General features: G+C 38.4%; 2 protein-coding genes across 8 annotated transcripts in view; one reads left to right on the plus strand and one right to left on the minus strand.

The window, feature by feature from the left end:
- Positions 1-807: 807 nt before the first annotated feature.
- TMEM167A (transmembrane protein 167A) lies at positions 808-18768 on the minus strand. Its single transcript, XM_017806220.1, has 4 exons — positions 18649-18768; positions 9182-9291; positions 4082-4116; positions 808-1156 (listed from the first exon to the last, which is right to left on the minus strand). The coding sequence occupies exons 1-4, from the start codon at positions 18745-18747 to the stop codon at positions 1086-1088; spliced, it is 315 nt and encodes a 104-aa protein (XP_017661709.1). The 5' UTR covers positions 18748-18768; the 3' UTR covers positions 808-1085.
- A 75-nt stretch (positions 18769-18843) lies between these two features.
- The window catches only part of XRCC4 (X-ray repair cross complementing 4), a 142668-nt gene continuing 140230 nt past the window's right edge, over positions 18844-21281 (plus strand). For 2 of the 7 annotated variants that reach the window (XM_017806217.1, XM_017806218.1), the window contains exons 1-2: positions 18844-18867; positions 19273-19422. The gene's annotated coding sequence lies outside the window, so the exon portion shown is untranslated. Of the gene's footprint in view, positions 18868-19272; positions 19423-19940; positions 20143-21281 lie in introns of those variants that run through there. The other 5 variants (XM_017806212.1, XM_017806214.1, XM_017806215.1 and 2 more) reach the window with 4 other exon arrangements.

The following is a 21281-nucleotide window of genomic DNA, read 5'->3' on the forward strand; positions in this document are numbered from 1 at the left end:
TGCAGATACATGTGAGACAATTCAAAGGTCTTAACTAATAATTGCCTTTTTTCCTAATTGCAGGGTGATCTGGATTGATGAAAACAAGTTTCTCAAACAAGAATGACAACAGTTGACATACCTTTCAGTGTGTTTTACTGTCAGCTTTGTTCACTCTGATCACAAACCTAAGAACAACAACAAATTCTGCTGACAGACAACTCTCCCAAACGCAGTCAGTATGAAGTCACAGCTGTCTGATGTGCTCACACCCACCAGGCATTGTTAAAGAAGTCACTAGATCACTGAAAGTGTGCAAAATTAACAAATAAATGCTAATGGCATGTACTACTAAAAGTAATTTAACCTCTATTAGTAATGAGTATAATCTAATTGTTTTCTTCAACCTTTAGAATATTGTGACATGCAACTTCCTTATCTGCAGCTAACTGTTCATCTTGCTGATTTAGAAATCTTCTATTACACTCAACAGCAGCAGCAGAGCCTTTAGAATTCTTTTCTCACCATCTTGAAAAAAGCTGGGGACTGATCTACCTGAGACCCAAAACTCTAAAAATGAATAAATGTGATATTTTACACAGAGCAGCCCAGGTGTCTCAAGTCCCATATCTGTGCCTTCTCAGCAGCTCATCAGACATCCCTACAGTTTTTGTCCCTGCTTTTACTCATATTGACATGTTTAAAAACAAATAGCTGAATATAACAGGTTGGAGGTTGTATTTTTAGAATGAGAACAGGGCTATCACTCGCAAAACAAGAGGAACTGTTGAGACAGCAAGAACTAAAAATACTTTGATAAACACATGCTAAAATCACAATGTTCTTTATTCTTTCAAGGGTGACCTTATTGCTATGGTTAGAAGAGATACCTTTCAAGAGTTACATCAGTGCTGACTCAACATTAACAAGCACATGTCATCTAGGTTGTGATCTAATACTGCACACGATGGTGTGTTTCAGGGGGTGTCCACCGGAAGACGGGGGGTCCATCATGTGCGAGGAGACTTGGTGACACTTTCCCATCTTTTCCTGCCAGGAGCTCTACCAAACTGTGCTGTTTGGCAGCAGGGGACACTCTCCAGGTGCTACTGCATGAAGAGGATGCTGAAGGCCATCACAACACAGCACACGGCTACGTAGGGGCTCTTCCGCTCACCTGGGAGGGGGAAAAACCCAAAAGAAAGATTCAGGAGTCACTAAATAGATCCAGGCTGCTCCTACTCTAACATGCTAACTATGCTACAGCATGTGCAAGTTCACATTCAACATTTCTGGCTGGAGAAATGCTATTAGAGGTACAGTTGTGTGTTCAGGAAGAACATGCATGGGAGTGGAAAACCCAAATGTAGGATATTGCTACATAAAGACAGAGTTGCAGCTCTTTGCTTTAAGACAGTGACTTTAAACAAGGGCATGTAGTGACAGGACAAGGAAGAATAGCTTTAAACTCAAAGAGAGGAGGTTTAGATTGGATATCAGGAAGAAATTATTGTTCCCTGTGAGGGTGGTGAGGCCCTGGCACAGGTTGCCCAGAGAAGCTGTGGCTGCTCCATCTCTGGAAGTGTCCAGGGCCAGGTTGGAGCAATGCTATGGAAGATGGCCAGATGCTTGTCTCTTTTACTTGTTAAAGGAATATAACATTGTAAGAACGTGGAGGCGGTCTGGCCCACACATTTCCATGATAAAAATGGTCAACAGATCACAGAAGTTGCATAGACACCTCTGTTTCTGACTGTTTCAAACTGGTGTCACAGCTTTTCCAGGGCACACCATGGATGAAAGTTAACTTTACTCCATTAGCCCACTTATATTTGGTGTCAAAAGCAATCATGAGAGATCTATTCCCCTCTATCTGGTCCAGGACAAAATGTTACAGAGGTGCCTTATTTACCAAGTAAACTATGAAAAAAAAAAGGAATAATCTTATGTGGGGAACTGTAACACAGTCAGGGGTTAATAGTAATGTTAACCAGACTGGTACCTATTTACATGAGCACTTCCTCTACTTTATTAGCCAAGTGTTTTTACACTTCTACTTAAACTTTATTCTTCATGGGTCCACTGACTTCCCTCTGGAGAGACCAACACTGGATGGTACTTCCAGCCCTCAGAACTGTCAGGAAGTGTTAACACTGCAATCTATCTTTAAAGTGAGAAGATTCCTGTTTTTACACATCCAGAAGCACAAAGACAGAGCTGGGGCTGTTTGCTTTAAACAAAATTCAATTTCCCTGTGCTATGCCAGGTGTTTTGTCTTACTCTATAAACCATCTTATCTCGAGACATAGTTTTCAGAGAACCATTAAAGAAAAAAGAATACCAAGGCTTCCAAGTTTAAAATCAAGGTGCAATTCTCATGAAAAAAAATTTTTACCAGCAGGACCTTCAAATACATGAGCAACAAACTTTCCACAGAAAGAAAGTAAAAAATAAAATAGTTGCAGTGACAGCTCCCAAAAGCAGGAGTGCCTGCCACAGTGACATTACAAGATGTTGGCATGATCTGGCATATATCTAATTAAACTTCAAATAACTGAAAGAACCAATGTCTGTAGTTTCACATCTGTTTAAAATAAATTTTGAGGAAGTCCAACTCCTACGGTTCAGGGTATTACAATATTCATATGGGTTATACTTTTCTGCTCCTAATTTTCTTAAAAGAGAAATCACCATGTGGCAGGATTAAACGTCATTTTGCACAACTCTGTAAATATGCAACCACTTCCCCGCGATTAAGATCTTATGCACATGTGAAAAGGTTGTTTAAACATACTAGGGATGTTAAATGTAAAGGAAACCAGGAGATATTTTCATTTTTAGAAGCCTACGCTTTGTACATGCCTTTGTGATTAACACAAACAAAATGACAGGAATCATCCCCAAAGCCCATTTTCACCTCTCAGTCTAAAAAAGAAAGTCAAATTGGTACACTCTACATGCAAGCTCTAATAGAAACATAGCTAATAGAAAAGAATACAAAGAAGATGGCAAGGTAAGGTGAGGTAAGGTATTCTCTTCAACCTTGAACAAACCCTAAAGCAGCTCAATTTTTACATTTGTTTTCACTGGTATGAATTAATTAATCATTAATTAATTAAATCAATTTCTGACATCTGCCATCTTCCCAGTATCTTTCAATTACAGCACTAAAATTGGTTTTGCTATGTCTATTATCTAAACAGGACAATATCTGCAATCATTTTAACAACGGGTCTCTTTTTTTGCATCAATGCTGTTTTTACAGATTAAAAAATGTATGTCATGCCCCTCTCAAAGCCTGGGAATGCAGAAAAGGGAATAACACAGGTTTTCTTTAGGTTTAATGACAAGTAAGAAGATCTACAGTTACAAGCTCATAATTTCTGCTCTACATTAACAATCAATTTGAACAACACTGTTTTGATAATGGGTTTGTAATTTTTAAAAATCTTGGATATACCTTAAAAGTTGAGTCTAAACTTTTGTTGCATATTCCAATTTCCCTCTCAAAATAAATTCAGGATAAGGATTAAAATAAATATAAAACCAATGTTAGGGGAAAATGTCAGGAATCAGAGCTGATCAGCCTGTCTGCAGATGTCACTTGACATGAACAGCTTTCTGTAATTTAAAAGTGCACAGAAGCTGACTAAAGAAAGGAGAGGAAAAAAAATACACTTGTGCTTAAACAGAACCTCAATGCATTATGAATTCCATAGTTTTTTATTAATGTAAGATAAATATCTGGCTTTTTTTCAGTAGTCCATTAGCATTCCAAATAGACTGCAGTTTATAAGGAATCATTAATTTCTTTGTATGTTAATAAGAATACCCCCCTGGTTATTTCACGTGGCAAGAAGTGCAAAAGACTTCTGAAAATGTAACACCACACACATGAATTGACATCAGAATATGCAGGCTTTCCATGATGCTGATCTAAGACAGTGATATCTGGCCCCCATATTTCATGACAGTAAAACTGCAGTTTTTTAAGACAAAGGGTATATATGGATTTCATTGCTACAGGGAAACACTGACCTAATAAATAATGCCAGAAAAACTGCTAGTCTTAAAGATTTAAAAAAAAAAAAAAAAGAATTACCAATCCTGGCGCACTTCCAGAATATCCCCAACAGTCTGTAAAGACAAAATAAATTCATTAGGCTCTTGGTTTAATAAAATAATCTAAGTCCACTGATTTTCTTTCTTCTGTGCTAAAACAATCTGAATTGACAGTGGTCTGACAACTTGACCCTCTTCTGGACATCAGAAACTAGCAGATACCTGCACAGAGGGGCACAGGCTATGAACTACACAAGAGGCAAAGTTCGAAGTCTAGCAAGGTGGGTTTTTTTTGCATGCAAGGAGAATCAAGATGCATTTAACTCAGTCTGCGTTCCAGATTAATTTCATCAGAATTTTGCATTAAAGTACCACACACAGAAAATTATCTTAACAAAAAATCCCAGAATCATATAAATAGTGGGAGTAGGAAATACCAACAGACCTCTACACCATTGTATGTGGGGAACTTTTTGTGTTAAAGGTTTTGAAGTGAGTTTTCCTGCAGGTATGAGAGATGATAAACCCAAGTACTTTAAATTCAATGCTTTGTAGTCTCTCTTTTGCATTTCCCTTAGTAACAGTGGATAAAAATGCCTTTTCTAGCAGGCATTTTTGTTCCCATAGGTGTAATCTGTTATAGAATGCTTGTGTTAAAACAGTAACAAAACTATTCTTATAGTTTGTTCTTAATCCTTTACTTACAATTTCTTTGTCTAACTAAAATAATCTCATACTTATTGCTCAACAGGAGCAAGGCCAGGGACTGCTTTAGGATCTGAGGAGGAGAAGGGAAGAATATGAGGCATCCTGAACAACAAAGCAGCTTTCAGCCTTATAAATGTTGGTCAAAAATGTTCCAAGCTTGTCTGCAGGAAGGTTTCCTTCATAATACGTCTGCTTACAACACAGTAAAAATGCCTGGATTCAACTATATTGTTTATTTACAGATTAATGGAGCAAAAAAAGAAGAAACTTGATTACTCTTCCTCCTTCTCCTGATACATGTATCAGCAGTAACTTCAGCCTGTGTTATTTGTGGGATTTTAACTATACCTGCAGTTCTCCAAGTGCTTTCCCACAGTGCTCTGAACTCACACTGACAATGGCTTGATTATCTGCCCTTCCCCTTTCTTGGGCTCTGGTAATTGCCTATTTTTAATGTGGTTAAGTGCAGACATGTAGGAATGGGTCCCTTGTCCTGCATCTTCAGTAGACAACACATCCTGCACCTTTTAAAATACAATTTCTGTGCTACTTCATATTTTATGGTCTCTTTTATGGCCTCAGTTTATTTAAACATGTCTTTCTCTTTCCATTTAGCAGCCTCACCTTTACTTCTGAAATAAAGACTGGGTGTCAGGCAGGTGAGAACCAAGTGAGGTAGCAAGTGACCAAGGTTTTCAAAGTGAAAAGCTTTATATCCAATGTACCTCTTGCTGACCAATTCATCATGAACAGTATTTCAGCATTTCCATTTCTAGAAAACAGGCTTTTTCATTTGGGCTTTAGATTGTTTTACCTCAAGCCAAATACATATGTATATGTTTATACTTATGTGGCTTTGACTGTATTTCTGTAAAGCCAAAGCTCTTTTTTTTCTGCTTTTATATAGCTCCACAAGCAGAAGTAATAACGACCGCATGTTGAGCACCACACTTTTCCAGGCTAAGAGGTCGTACAGGAAATCTGAAGACATCTAGGCACTTTTCGAGGATGCACACAGGTAGAAAGGCATTAACGTGTAAATCTTACGGAGCAAAACACACAACCCCACATTACTGCATGGGTAGCACTTCAGGTTCTCAAAAATATTGTCATTCTCTGTAAAATTGGAATTTACAGATTGTGTGCTGCAAAACCAACACAAAAACTTCCACAGCCCTGCTTCTCATGCTGCCATCTCTCAAAATCGTGCACAGGAAGGAATAAACATTACTGTTCCTTTCATGTGCGATTGAAGAACCTTGCCTGGGAAAAAGAATATTAACTCTTTCAGGAAGTCTATAAATACAATGAATTTGCCTCGCAATCTCAGCAAGTGTATTTGCTTCATTTTCTCAGGGTTTTTTTGGCTGTATATAACAACGTGAAGTTATTACTGAAGTAGTGTACATTGCTTCTAGCCCTCAATGAAAATACAAATGTCTGATGTGGTAGGTACACAACAGAATACGGGTTTCATCAGGTGCCCTTACTGCAGTTAACAATTTATGAACTTAAAGTCACTGACGGCGGACTGACGAACCTTCACACAGATGACAACAGCACCTTCTTAAGAAGCTTGTGTGCCACTGGAACAGCTCAGGACATCTGTTTGTTCACATACCCTGCTGCTAAGCAGAGGCTGATTGAAATCAGGACCTTCTAAACAGCTACAGTAATATCGTCTGGATGAACTGGGGAGCTCACACTGGCGGAAGAACCCTGTGCAGAGCTTCTGCTCCCCTGGATTTTTCCATTAGTTTTCATCTCAGGTTCACAACACTCAGCTCTTCAAGTCAAAATCTGTTCGCTTTTTACAGAAATGATGCTGCCTTAAATGAATCTCCTCCAAAATAATTCTTCCTGAAGCAACCACTCCAGGTAATTGCACTGTTCCTTACTCTCCTCTTCATGTTCCTATCCATCCTTGTTTGGAGGCAGGTGAAGTGTATCAGTCTGGCCTCCACATCTGCTGTTTTCTGGCAGCCACAAGCCAAATGTGCACAAGCTGCTGCCTATTCCTGGCTTTCAGTGTTAGATGTTAAAAGCCCTGATCATGAAAGCGGCATTGGTTGTCTGGAGAGCAGAAAACCCAAATAAATAAAACCCATTAAGTTGAGGAGCAGTTAGTGGGGCCTTAGACTTCGACTGCTGAACTGTGTATGTTGGGAAAATGCGGCTGCCACGTGTTCACCAGGACAACCCCAGTGCCACTGCAAGGAGGGAGTGTGAGAGATACCCCACTGAAATGTCTGTGGAAAATCAAAGGGAATCTCTGCTGCACATAAGCTAACACATCTTTCTGGCTAGCAGAGAGGAGGGAATTATGTTGTGGTACACGTTCTCCCCTAGTCAGCATGAAGCAGTAAATCTCCGCTTGCTTTCTCAGGCTTAAACAGGACAAAGCACATGGAAACGCTTCAAGGCGTGTCAGGGAGAATGAAGTTTTAAAATTTGGCTTAGCTTGGTAGGAACAGATAGACTTTGGCAGAAGTGAAGGGGATGAAATACAGTGTTAAGAGGATGGGTGACATCACAACACTGTCTCTCAACCAACAGAAAAATGCTTCTTCACTTACTGTCAACTCATTTAAATCCTCACCAAAGTCACCACTCAGAAACCGAGTGAATAACTACCAACATTCCTCCTCTCTGTCACTTTAATATTTTATTGCTACTTTTTTTTAATGCCATTAATTTGAAGCAGGAATGATGAGGTAAGCTCATCTCTGTGGTAAAATGAAATATCACCAGAATTTGTTTTATCCCATATGTCTAGATGTTTCCATCTGAGCATGGAATATGTCAGAGGAGAGGGACAGGGGTTTAACAGCATAGAGCTCCATGTAAACATCCACCACACAGGAAACAAATTTCATTGCTTCCAGGCCAAGGTTTAATTTTCCAGTACAAAGCAGTCTACATACACATATATGTATAAAACAAAATAGTATGTCCAACATCTATATAAATACAAACCTACAGATCAAACGCTCAACTCCTCCACTGTGTCAGCACCCTTTGAAACGTTTTATGAAGAGAGTTCTATTGTGCTCCAGACAGATTTGCCTCAAGAATAAACAGAGTAACTCCAGATTAAAGGAAATACTCCCTGCCAAGAACAGCACTAAAATTTTAATCAGTAAAATAAACATTCTTACTTCTTACTGTGTATACCTCATTGACTATTGTGTTATCTTCCACCAGCAGACACCCAAACTCCCCTCCCTCTCCCACTCCCTGTCCTTCATGAAGTCATCCTTTCTTTCCATCTTTACTTCTATCCAAAGAAACCTACTCTGTCAGTGGCAATTTCATATAAAAGGACACAAGTGTTTTCGTGTTAGAACTCCCAAATTTAAAAAATCAGGCATACTCTGGTTATCTTAAGATGCTAAAAGAAAAAAACCTGGGTGATAAAACATCAACTCCGGAGGTTAACTACAACGAAGAAGACAAACACTGAAGCTTCTTCGTGACAAGAGTCTACTTAAAACTTGAGAATTCTTCTGAAAATTAAATGCAGAAGTGACAGGAGATACTTAGGGAAAAGGAAAATTTTACTTAGCAGGAAATGATCTAATGGAAAAAAGTGGACAAGTCAAACACCCAGCACCCAAAAGCCTGTCTGTTTTTCCACCTAGAACATTTCCAGCTAGAATTACATCCTATTTCTACAAATACTATCTCCTTTCTACCAACCTCAGGTGAAAGTATTATGGAAATACTGTGGACAGCCTCAGTTGTTTCTATGTCATAATAGCCCAAAAATTACTTTAAAAACACCACAATTAAATGACAGTTCTGTTGATCACAGTTAAGAGTGTCCAAAGGACACAAAAAACATAGGTTAGGTTTGTAGCAACTTTTAAATATTCTTCTAGAATTCCTTCATCTTAGACAATATAAACCCATGATTTAAACAGACCACATATAAGGATAGTGTTGCTTATTTTAAAAAATATTCTTAGGGGTTTTTTTAGTTACAAATTATTGCTAAAGCTGTGTTTCAAACTTGTATCTCCAGAACACCTGTCTTGAAAACAAACAAAAAGCCAGCTTCTGCTGTTTTTTCTACCCACCCTAAGGATCAAAAATAAATCATTGCAACAATAGCCACATGTAGGAGAATGTTTCCTTTCTGGATCTCATGTCTGTATCTTTAAGAAGTATCTAACAACAAAGCTATAAACCCAGAAAATTAATAATGCAGTACTACTTAGGTTAGTTAGCTAATAAATTATTTCAATACAATTAAAACTAAGGGCTTGCAGATACCTTATTGCACTCTATTGTAATGTACAAAATGAAGATTTTTACTTCAAAGAGAGAAATTTTCCAAAATACTATTTGTATTATCACAGACACGATCAGAAGGTACTAAAAAGTTAAAACCACATAGCTTGTGCATTTGTAAAATTATCAGACTACATACCCAGTTTTATTTTTGTCCAGTAAGCTGGGAGCCAAGGATCTGATATAGGCACAGGTACATATGAGCAGCAAGATTACAGTCAGCAGACTCTGGAAGTTGAAGATGGCAGACTATGGAGGAAAATCAGAAGATAAAAATTACACCTTTGCAGTACAAAACTTTCCTCACTGGAAAAAAATAGGTGAACCCTTAGATAATACCCATTAAAACCAAAAATGAAACGAACAATGACGATGAGCCAGAAAATCTTTGCATCAGTAGAATAAGGCAGTGGTACAGAAGATGAAGACTAATTGGTGGTAAACCAGTGGCAGTCAAGAGAGAGAACAACAAGAAATAGGTAGGAGGATTGTTAATATACCCCTTTATGAAGACTACATGACAAATTTATAGATTCATAGAAACACAGTCAAGCCCATCTGAACTACAATAACTGATTACTTTTATTTTCAAATCACATTTTGATTTTTGATTTAAAACATCTTTACTGTAAATACATTTTTAGAATTGCTAATTACTTGGAAAATACTAGACAAATGGAGCTATTGCCTTTGGATTGAGAAATAAAGTCTTATTGTTTGATAGTAAACACTGATCTGCCTAGTGGCAGTAAGAAGCAATAATTCTTGAGAAACTGATGCAATACTTGGCAATTTAGTAAATTTTAAAGTATCAGTAATAGGCGGCAACTGCATATCAAAAACTTTTAAAATTTTTTTTTATGGTTTTGGGGTTTCTTTTAACTGTCTCAACTGGCATTTAGTCAGCTTAACAGCACCAGGTAATAAGGTAATTGCTTACTTCAAAAAGCTTTATTTTATCTTCACTCTGCTTCCCCCATTTGCAAATCCAATTTAGTGTAAACTCCAAAAAAAAAAAAGTCAAAGCAAATACAATAAATTCGTTCTTTGTTCTGATGAATTTACTTCTCATACTTTTGCACGGCTCAACCCAGATGGCTGAGTAGTGGTATTTAATTAAGGGTAAATATTTAGCACTTAGGAAGCGCTGTTACATTGCAGTTTCCCTCTCCAAGCATATTTTAGAGCACATCAGAGCCCTCATTTCCACAGCCTGAGCCACATCTCTGTTGATGCATGCGTGCTTTCTCCCTATGTCACAAAAGTCTAATGTTTAGAAGCTCAGATAATCAAGTTTCTCTACACAGTTAAGGAGAATTATAAAGGAACATCACAATATTTCAGTTCGGTATGGCACAAACAGCAAAACTGAGAGACAAGCAAGATGGTGTAGTAGAAGCAAAGCCACTGGAACATCCACAACCCTTCGGATATCAAAAAACCTTGTAACAAAAAAAAAAAAAAAAGGTCAAAAACTTTAGCTTATTTAGAAGTCCATGAAGCAAAAACATAAAATGCATACAACTGCCAGCCTGAATAAGTGCATTAGAAAGGGTTAGATATCCAGATTAATTTAAATATCCAACTTAACGGGGTCCAAGAGGCCACTATGTTAAAGGGAGCATCACAGAGAAGCTTAAAGAACAACTCTGCCTCTGCACCCTGTGTGAGAGATTTCAGCATCCCTGAAATCCAGCATTTCTAGGATGATGGAGAGGGGACATTACATCAGTGACCCAACACCCAGCATCAGCCCTTGGGCCCAAAACATGAGGCTTCTTGCTCTTCTTCTGAGCCACGGCATTTGCTTAAGTCATGTTTAATTTAGTATTTTAACCTAACTAGGTATCACTTCTGTCCTGCCACATCATAAATAATGGAGAGTATATTCACAAAGCACAAAACACTGCCCATCATCACCAGACTCCTGTGCCTTTGTAGGTGACAGGACGTTTTGCCAGCTCCAGAACCCAGGGAACTCTGGATTCCCTGTAGAGGGACCTGTTCTGTCCCACAGGACCCTGAGGGTCTGGGAACATGGCTGCCCCTCACCATAGCCAGATATTCCCTATCAACTGATTAACTGGATCAGTCTCCTGGGACAGGCAGCTGCTCTGCATATCTCACAGAGCCCTGTTCCCAGGAATTCCTGCAGCTGCTTCCCAGGGCGGCACTGGGCACCACAACACAGGGAAATGGCACCAGGGCACACTTGCTTCCCCTTCAGCAGGGACTGTAAATGAATACTCGTGAAATGTGTGCTTAGTCCATCAGCAGGGGCAGGGTATAATTGTTCTTTGTTGAGGTCCTCATGTGTTCCCCCAGACATACAATTACAGACCCCCTTCCACTGGATCCTGCCCTGAATGACACCTTTACCTGCACATCTGGACACGAGTGAGCATGCTAAAACTGGCCGACAATTTTAAACTGGAAATGAAAATTTAGTCCTGAATTAGACTGGCTTTGTTTTTTGCATCCCAAGTAATTCTTACAGCCCAGCTGAATTCACAGAAAACAGTGACTTATATCTGGCTGCTTCAACTGGTGTAATTAAAAGCTGCTGTGAGAGTTTTAAATTGCTCAGAATCCTTTTAAAAAACGCTGCACTCACATACTGAGCTACTTGGACAATGTAATGTAGGTGGGTTGCAGTTTATTTACTTCAACTGGGTTCCTCTGATCCAAAAGTAATTAATTAAGCTTAAAGTAGGTCCTGTGAGCTTCATTCCCACTACAAAGAAATCTCAGTATATGGAGACACTGATGCTGTCTTTTAGGCTGTGTCCACATGTGGGTGAAACTACAACTCAATTCCCAAGACCCACATTCAAATGCAGAAAAGAATCAGCACTGGTATTTTATTCTGGTTTTAGACAGTGCAAGCTTTAATTTTACAGGCTGAAATTCCCTGCATCTGCATTTAGTACATTTCTGACATGATGGAAACACCTGAGTGGTGAGAGTCCTGCACCCTAACCACTAGACCACCAGAGGCCGATTACTTAGGTAACACAGAGTGGAACCACTCAGGTGTTTCCATCATGGCCATTACTTACTGGCCATTACTTACCTAAGTAATCACAGCCCCCTGATGCCCCTCACCTGCAGCACTAATAAAGCTTTGTATCCTGAAGAACGTGCTAGAGTAAGCTTTTTCCAAAGTCATTAGAAATTTAAGAACACAGACTTCAGCTCTGAGAGCTACATGCCCAAAATCCTTCCCAAAATTAAACTTTTAAAAAAAGACGTTAATATTATTTCCTGATCATAATGGATCTTAGTAAAAACTCCATATAGTAAACCATAAAGAATGATTACTCCTGAAAGTTTTATTGTGCTTGGATTAGCAGTGGTGGCATATATTAAATTAAATACTAATGGGAATATACAGCAGTTGGAAACCAAATGGCACACCTAGGGACATCTGAATGTATTTCCATCTGAGTATAAATGAAGTTTAATATACTTTAATAACTGTCAATTCAAAGTTAAAAATTACTTATGTGGCTGAAAAAGGGAATCGTGATTGGCCACAACATTTACACAGGCCTTGTTAACCTCATTCTAGCCAATATTGCACCTCCTCTGATTTAGTCAGCATTAAATTTACTACACTTGCAGAGAGAGAAGAAAAAGAAGCAGCTCAGAGTTCTGGATATCAACAGCTCTTGCACTTTATAAGAATATTTAATTCAATTCACTGAGAGGACACAGATCATTGACTGAATTTTTAGTGATCACTGGTGAATGTGTATTCAGCCTCAGCAGAAACAGCTATAATGGATGCACTAATTTTAAACATGTTTCTGCACTGAAAATAACAGCCCATGGACAAGACACTAATTATTCCACCTCTGCAGTTCTCTTTCACTCCATCACGCCAACATTCTCTGCTGCAGACATGGCTCTGTTCCATGTCCTTGCAGACAACACTAGAGTTACCAAGTGATGCATTTACTGAGGCAACTCTTGGGTAGCACTGTAATAAATGACATTGTAAGTTCTGTTGTAACTCTGTGTCACAATGGCCCTGCTGACTTTCCCCTTGCCTCATATACTTTTGTTTAAAACAAACTCCTTGATACCATGCTTCCAGGAGAAATAAAACATGCAGGAGAACATAAACCCCATGCTGTTTGTCCTATTGGGCTGGTAGGAAGCCTAAAATAAAAGCTCTCCCAGTTCATCTCAACAGGCTTAGCACCTAAACTGAAGTTTAACCTCCTCTAGACTTGAAGTATTTACAAAATTATTCTGTCTCTGATTGCAGCGTGACCATGATGATTTCATCTGTGTGTGTTACAAAAGAAGAGGCCACTGTAGCGCCATTAAGTTGCTAAACTTTGTCCTGTGGTTACTATTACAATAATCAATTTATGTGGACAAACACAGATAAATTACTGGAATATTCTAAAGAAAGTATAACCTCATTTGTGTAACATGCTGCAGAACATTCAGTCTTTCTAGAACAGTTTTATTTTCTGTTTTCCTCCTTAATATTATAAAATTAATGGATGATAAAGTGTTCTGGGACCAAAGAAACAAATACTGATAGGCAGCTAAATGACTGGGTTTCCCATATTAAGCAAGAGCTCACACCCTGCAGTTAAACTGTAGTTAAGCAAGAGCTCATAAAAATCCCATCATACAAAAGGGAAATCAATCTATTAAATTTTAATGAAGTTCTCACAAAGCTGAAAGAGAAAATGCTTATTATCTAGGGTTTCCATTAGGCACTTCAGTTCTTATTTCCCCAGTTGAAATCAAATTTTTAGGGGAATAATATTGAAAAAAAAATAACAGGAAATAAAACATGAGGGACTACTCACAACCTGGAAGTCAAAATAATTGCTAAAAAGTAATTAAAACATGCATCTAATTTTATTATTTTCCAACCTATTAAAAAAATAATTATTTTCACCACTGCTGCCAAATGCAGCCTGATAAAAATGAATGGAAAATGAGCATTTGTAAAAGAGGCATGATAATTACAGCTATAAAAATACACAAAAAGTGCAAATTAGTTAAGTTTGAAGTGATTATAGGCAAAATTACACTACAAAACTAAGCAAAGTGTGTTTAGAAAAAACTGGTTTGTGCTTAATTAATATCCAAATACTGGCCAATTGCAGTTACTGGTTGTTCCAACACAAATATGGAGTTTTACTCTGGATTTACAGCATATTCTCCTCAGTATTTAGTTTCCAAAGAATTTAAGCATAATGTTTAACCGTCATTCACATTTCTGTCTAAAATATGTATTTCTGGACTCATAAAATTTTGGCTAAGCCTTGATTAGAGTAGTAGGGAATCTTTTCCCTAGGCATTTATTGAAGGAGTACATTGGCTAATTTAAATGGCAAGCCCAGCATGTAGGAACTGACATGTAAGCTTTTCAGTCAACTGAAGACTAATATATCTATTTAAAACACTAGCCATCTCTTTAAACAATTAATTAACATATGGAAACAGTTGCCCTCTCCCATAAAAGCTCTCTTTTAATTTTAACACATTTAGGTTTCTTACTGCAATTCAAATCCAAAGAACAACAGTGAAAAGACACCTCAAGATGACGATGCTGAAATTCCACTCACTTGAATTCCTTCCTCTTTTCCCCACTATCTTGTTTGAAAATTGAACTTTTGGTATAAGCCTCTAGCAGACAGAGCATTTCATAAAAGTGTCTTACAATAAAACTCAAAGTGACTATTAACCTCTTTTATCAGGGTCAATGTAACACAAAGGTGTGTATATCCAGACATTTACTCAAAACCCACAGAATTATGGTAGATATGTCAGTAAAAACTTAAAGTGTCTTTTCCTCCAGGTCTCCTTTGTAGATTACATAGTTTGCAATTTTACAGAGACTTTTTTTCTCCACTCTCTTCCCCCATCAGACAAAAGGAATACTTTATATAACCCTTCTATTTAGGATGCTAAAGCTAAGTATGTTCTCCAGAGTAAGAGAACATATTTAGTAGTTCAGAGCTTTCTGAAAGGATGTAAATCTTGATTTGTAGCTCTTTCACCTTTCCTTCCCTAAAACCCATAAAAGATTTCTAAAGTGTAGTGAAACAGAAGGAAAAAAGTTATATATATATATTAAAAAAAGACATCTCCCACACCACTCTCCTTTCTGAAGTTTTCACCACACTGCTTAGTTTACCTCAAAATTTACTGGGTAAACTTATAAAAGCTGTGTATGTGAATGGAAGAGATAAGAATCATTATAAAGCACATTTTGAATCAGGTGACACCCTCACTCTAACAAAAGCAGTGTGCAAAAAATATGATTTTATAACGGAAGGTGCTACAGGAATGTGCACACGGACACGGGAGAAAGTCTAAGTTCTCAAAAAGAAACATAATTTACTTAAGAATTAAAAAACAGAACCACAAATACTTTATATATACTATTTACTTTTTCTCTTTTTTTCATTAATAGTAGAACTAACCCTCTAAAACATGAAAAGCAAGTAATTCTGTATCAGGAAAGAACATACTTAGACAAGAAGCCATGAAAGGCTCTGTTAAGTGTCTGATGTCCTATGGCACTGGGCAGGTCCTCTGCAGGTCTCTTGTTTGGCAGAGTTTGGGTGCATGGTTTGAATATTTAGCATCTGGAAGACAGGTAATATTTTTCAAAAAATTCCAGGGGTTTCTACTTTATTTCCGTGTCCACAAGACAATCAGAAAATTAAACTGTGTAATTAAATTTAATTGTTCAGCAAAGAAATGGTTTCTCACAACCAGTGCCATTCCTGGGAAAACCTGTAAAAGCAGACTCATTGCATCCTACTCTTCCCAAAAGAGATCAAGAAACGCATCTCACTTTGGCAGAAGAAATAATTTCCTCTGTTCTACAATTACAGAAATAAAATATTCCTCTGAAATTATAGGATAAAAATATCTACACTGAACACTTCAAGTTATATATTTTCACACCACAAAGACACCTTAAGACTATCAGATGCAGCAGATGTTTTTAAACCTATGTACCTTTCAGCCATGATAAAAAGAAATCTGAACCAGGATTGATTACTTCTTGTAATATTCAATAAGCCAAACACAAAACTTTGTACTTGAAGACTCCTGAGAGCTCTTTTTGCAGGACAGTGTCTCGGGTTCTGGTATGCTTATATCCGACAGCTTGGTTTGAAATAATATTTACTAATGAATGTTTTTACAATTGGCTCTACGAGCAATTCCCATTCCTTCCATAAACACCAACCTAAGAGAGCAACAAAGATCATGACAGAAATGTTTGTACTTGTGGAAACTTCTCAAACTGATTTTTTGGGCAGTAATGTGGGGCCAAGATCAGGCCCAACCACAGGGTGAGGGGGAAGGAGCCATTTTTGTGACGTTTTCTGCAACTCTTAAAATTTTCTCCATCATCAAATTTTGTTTGATTGCAACTGCACGTTTTTGCTATGAAGAGGAGCAGCTGTGTTCTCCCTCATAGTTAAGTGTGAGCTTAAAAGTGTCTTTTTTTCCCCTAAAAAGCCATGAGACCAGAGGTGGCACCACGGAGAACCCAAAATCTTGGATATGCCATGAGGGTTGTTGCTCCCCCTGAGGAAATTAAAACTCCACAAAGTCTGAGTAACTTCATTTACATAAAATCATGAGAAAACCAATCATTAGAAGATTCTTTTGCTTCAGGGTCCTTGAAGCACCACAGAGGAACAGGGAACATGGACAAGTGGAGAAAGTAATTCTCACAAGATCTCATGTACTTGCCATAATCTTATTAGAGACGAGCATTAGTATTTATTTTTTAATTATTTGTATATATATTTTATATATAATGCAAACCTATATATTCCCGTATAAACATATATTACATATAAACAATATCAGATAATAATATTATTAAGTACTTGTATTTAAGAGTTTAAGTGAGAAACAGAAATGTCTCACTGAGTTCTCTTGCCTTTTTGTACCATCTCAAACCCTTTAAGGTACTATGAACAACAGAAAGGTGCTGTTATAATTCAGTATATCTACTTTTAAAGGCACTGACTAGGGATGTCTTGTTTTCTGCATGTGTGTTTTAGATATCCTGAGATAATTTATGCCTCTTATCACAAAAAAACTCCCTTTGTTCACTGCTCGAAGACACAGATAAGAACAGGTTCATCTAAAAGATCTGCCAAGGAATGCTCAGGTGAGCAACGTCCAGTAATTTCCTGTTGGTGACAAGGTCTGGAGCACAGGAAAGTTAAAAAAGGAACCCTTTGGTTTTTGCACTGAGCTATAAGAAAGTTCAAGAGATATTTATCTTTTCTATAAATACACAGGAAATACAACGTGATCCCTGCCCATAGGAGGGGAGGACCAGGGGATCCTTAAAGGCCTCTTCCAACCTAAGCCATCCTGTGATTATCAGAAAAATGTTGAAAATTCCCATATTAAAACAAAGTTACATACAAACTTCAATTTTACGCAGGGAAAACTTATCTTGACTCAGTTATTCCTTTGGTTTCCCTTTTAATTTTAAAATCATGTATCTAAACCACTCGTATAAACATTATACCTATATAAATACATAAACCTTGCCTGAGCAAAAGTATATCACTGCACAGCTCTTAACTATGACACAAATGCAAATCCCTCATTTGTATTATCTGTCCACAGAATGGGGAAAAAAAGCAGGAAAAATATAAATAACGAAGTCCCTCTAGGCCAACTCTCTATATAATGAGTACACATACATATACACACATTTATAATGAGTACACACATATATATACACAAACATACTCTTTATGTGTATGGTTTTATATAAATAAATATATATATTCAAAATATATAAGTATATCCATATGTTTAATTACAGACTTACATGGATCTGTATATTTTATATATTTATATTTATATATGGATTATACATAAAATAAACACATATAAGCATGTGTTTATATAATCATGTATAAATTTATAAACATACAAAATATATTAATATATACTTATATGCACAATACTTTAGATTTGTATTGTTTTATTATTTTATATATAATTTCATTATGTAATTTAGATATTACTTTATATATAATTATAATAATTTGATGACAAAATTTATATATTACTTCTTATATAATTATAATTTATATATATTTATATATATAAAAACATAAGTTATATAGACCATGAACAGTTCTCAACAGCAGATGAACCCTGGTCTCTGACGGTACCCACAAAACCGAGGAAAGCAGCCAATGCCAGGGTTCAGCTCACTGCCCAAGTTGCGTGACAACACAGATCACACAATGACGTCACGCAACCACTCCTGCGTCCTACACCACCATCATGACGTCACGAGCTCGTGAAAGACACAAACATCCTCCTGTCCTACGCCGCACGGGCCGGCACAGACACAAAACGTGTCTTTTTTCACCCAGAACCGTGACGAATGCCCGCTTCGCCTCACAGCCGGCAAAGCCTCAGGGCCGCTCCGCGCCCGCGGCCTACGGCGTGAGCGGCCTCTCTGTGGCGCCGCCAGGCCCAGGGGGTCCGTGGGTATGCGGCGTTGCCGGTGCGGAGGCAGGCGTGCGGGAAAGGCCCGCGATCACCCAGGAGTGGAGCAGGACCCACGCTTACCATAGCGCCGCTCCGCGCCACCACCTTCCGGCCCTGCTCGCAGGGCGGAACCGCGCACAGTGTGTCCTCACAGCCTGGGGGCGGGGCCGCCATTGCCATTGGCTGATGGAGCAAGAAGGCGCTGCGATTGGTCGCAGAAGCAGGCGGGGGGTGGGACGAAGGGGGCGGACGTGGCACTGATTTGCTGCCGGGGCGCAGGCGGAAGCGGTGGAGCGGGAGGTAGGTTCGGCGTCCCGCCCTGCCCTTTGGGGGGATTGGGCTGTGTGGCACCTGGATTGGGGATCCGAGCGGTGATCCACGGGATGATCCACGCCGTTCGCCGCTGTCCCGTGCCAGGATAACGCTATGACGGCGATCAGTAACCCCTCACCCGGCCTTGCGCCTCCAGGCACGCCGCAACCACGTGTTTTATTCAACGTGAAAAATGTGGGGGTTTTGGTGGTTTTTTTGGTTGCTTGCTTTGTTGGTGGTTGTATTCGGGGTGTGGAGGGCTCTCCTCGCCTTTCGGCCCTTGCAGGCGTGAGCCCTGTGCTGCCGAAACCTTAATAACATAAATAACGCCTTAATGAGGCTAGTTTTTTTAATTAGCAGCTTCTTATATTTTCTTCTTCTGTTGTTCCATAGGCACAATCCAGGCTGGCTTTGGAGGCTACCACAGTCTGCTCTGGTCTCTTGTATTTTGGCTCCTGTGCTCTGTTTTCCCCTTGCAGGAGTTTTCATCTTCTTGTCTATAATTGCATTTCTCCAAGAATTTTTGAATTTGTTGTCTTAAAGGTGCGTTGTGTCCTCATCATGAACACGGTGTATTCTTTTGGTGACTGAAGACACAGAGTAATTAAAAGAGCTTAGGTTTCCAGTCATACAGACCTCAAAAAGCATTCCTTGGTTTTCATGTCTCTGTTCTCTCTGTGTTTTGGCACCAAATTGTTCTTGTTTGTTTGCTCAATGTGGAACAGGTTTTGCTTTTTCCCTTCGTCAGGAGAAACATTTTTCACCCTAAAAATAACATTCTGGGATAACATTTTGGGATAACATTTGACATTATTCCTGAAGCTGCTGACAGTTTGTGTATAAAATATGTTTTTGTAGTGGAATCAAGGCAGTGGTCCACTAAAGCAGAGGATTTTAAGGCAAGTGACACATACACAACCCACTTAAAATGCTGTTGATATCTTCTACAGGGCAACTTTGCTTGCAGTAGTAGCTTTGGTCACTGCAGTTTACATTTCTCTGATCTCAGATTTGTAGTCCCCAAAAATGTGACTGGGATGTTTTCAGCAAAATCAAATGTAGAAGCTGAAAATGAAAATAATGTTTCAGCAAAAGCAGATGTAGAATTTCTCGTGTGGATTTTCTTGCATAACTTGCTTTTCTAACTTGTGGGTTTCAGGCACTATGTTGATTTTGGATTTGTTCTTACTTTTGTCTAGATTGTTTAAGTTCTAGTAACCATGAAGGCACATTAATTTGCAAATTCATCTACTGATTTAACAGGTAATTAGCAACACATATAATCATTTTCTCATAATGTGTTCATACGTCAGTAGTTTCTGATATTTCTTACTCCTTTTCTGATACTTGTTATTCTGTTAGTGAATTAACATTCATTGGATCTGTTTCTTGTCATCACCTGTCAAGGCTTAGGATTAAAAAAAACCCTAAATGCAGTAAATTCTAAACCCAGCTTTATTGTCTAGGATAACCTCACATTAAAGTGCTTGAATGATGTCACACTAAGGGACATTTCTAAAGAGAAGGAAGTTGTGACTGTAACTAGTGGACAACCTCTGGTGGTCACCATGACCCAAGATTTTAGAGACAATAATACCTTTGAACTTTTCTTCTGTGTGTCTCTGAGACGGAAGGAGAAAACTCGGTTGTTTTGCCTTTTTCGATTCACTTTTGGATGCTCAAATGTGAATTAGCTACTCAAAAAGTTTTCTTGTGACATTCAAGGAGAGTCCAGCTGTCAGTGCATGGTCACACCACAACCTTCTTTCAGGTTGTCAGCTAGGTTCCTCTAGTGTAGTTTTGTTTACAAACATGCCCTATATGATAAATTTTTTATACTTTTTTCCTACTCCAGTAGTTTCTGGTGAGCTCCTGTGTGAAATCCCTTGCAGATGATTGTGCTCATGGATGTGCCATGAGTCCTGCAGGGTCACTTGCTGTTTTGTCTCTGTGCCTGTTTCTGATGTGCTTGTTATCTTTCAGTGCCACTTGAGGATGAGAAATTTTAATCCCTCACTCTTGTCACCTAGGGATTAGCAGTAGGTTGAGGTTGTTTTTTTAAGGGGTTATTTTAGAGCTCAGGAGCCCCAGATGAAAAAGCAACACAGGTCCTTGAAGAGTGGGTGGAATCACCCAGAGTCTGGGGTGAGGTTTTCAGGGACTCCAGTTATTACCTGATTCTTCAAGGTTAACAGGAAGCAGCTGTGATTTCTTCACTGATATACCTGGCAAAAATGTGGGGTGCTTGTTGATACTGTGTGGAACACATAAAATCATGTGCATGACTTATGATCTGGACTAACTTCATTAGATAACTAAGAGTCTAATTTAGACAGCTGTTGTAAAATGCTATTAAATGGGTCTTGAAATGATATTTTTTTCCCACAAAAAATGGAGTTTGC

Source organism: Lepidothrix coronata, unplaced genomic scaffold (assembly GCF_001604755.1).
Source record: "Lepidothrix coronata isolate B3197 unplaced genomic scaffold, Lepidothrix_coronata-1.0 Scaffold14, whole genome shotgun sequence".
Taxonomy (NCBI): Eukaryota; Metazoa; Chordata; class Aves; order Passeriformes; family Pipridae; genus Lepidothrix; species Lepidothrix coronata.

Coding starts and splice junctions, on each gene's coding strand:
- TMEM167A (XM_017806220.1), bottom strand. CDS start 18,747: ATGGCAATGGCGGCCCCGCCCCCAGGCTGTGAGGACACACTGTGCGCG. Junction 9,292..18,648: donor TGGCGCGGAGCGGCGCTATG/GTAAGCGTGGGT, acceptor TTTCCTCCATAG/TCTGCCATCTTCAACTTCCA. Junction 4,117..9,181: donor CTGGACAAAAATAAAACTGG/GTATGTAGTCTG, acceptor TTGTCTTTACAG/ACTGTTGGGGATATTCTGGA.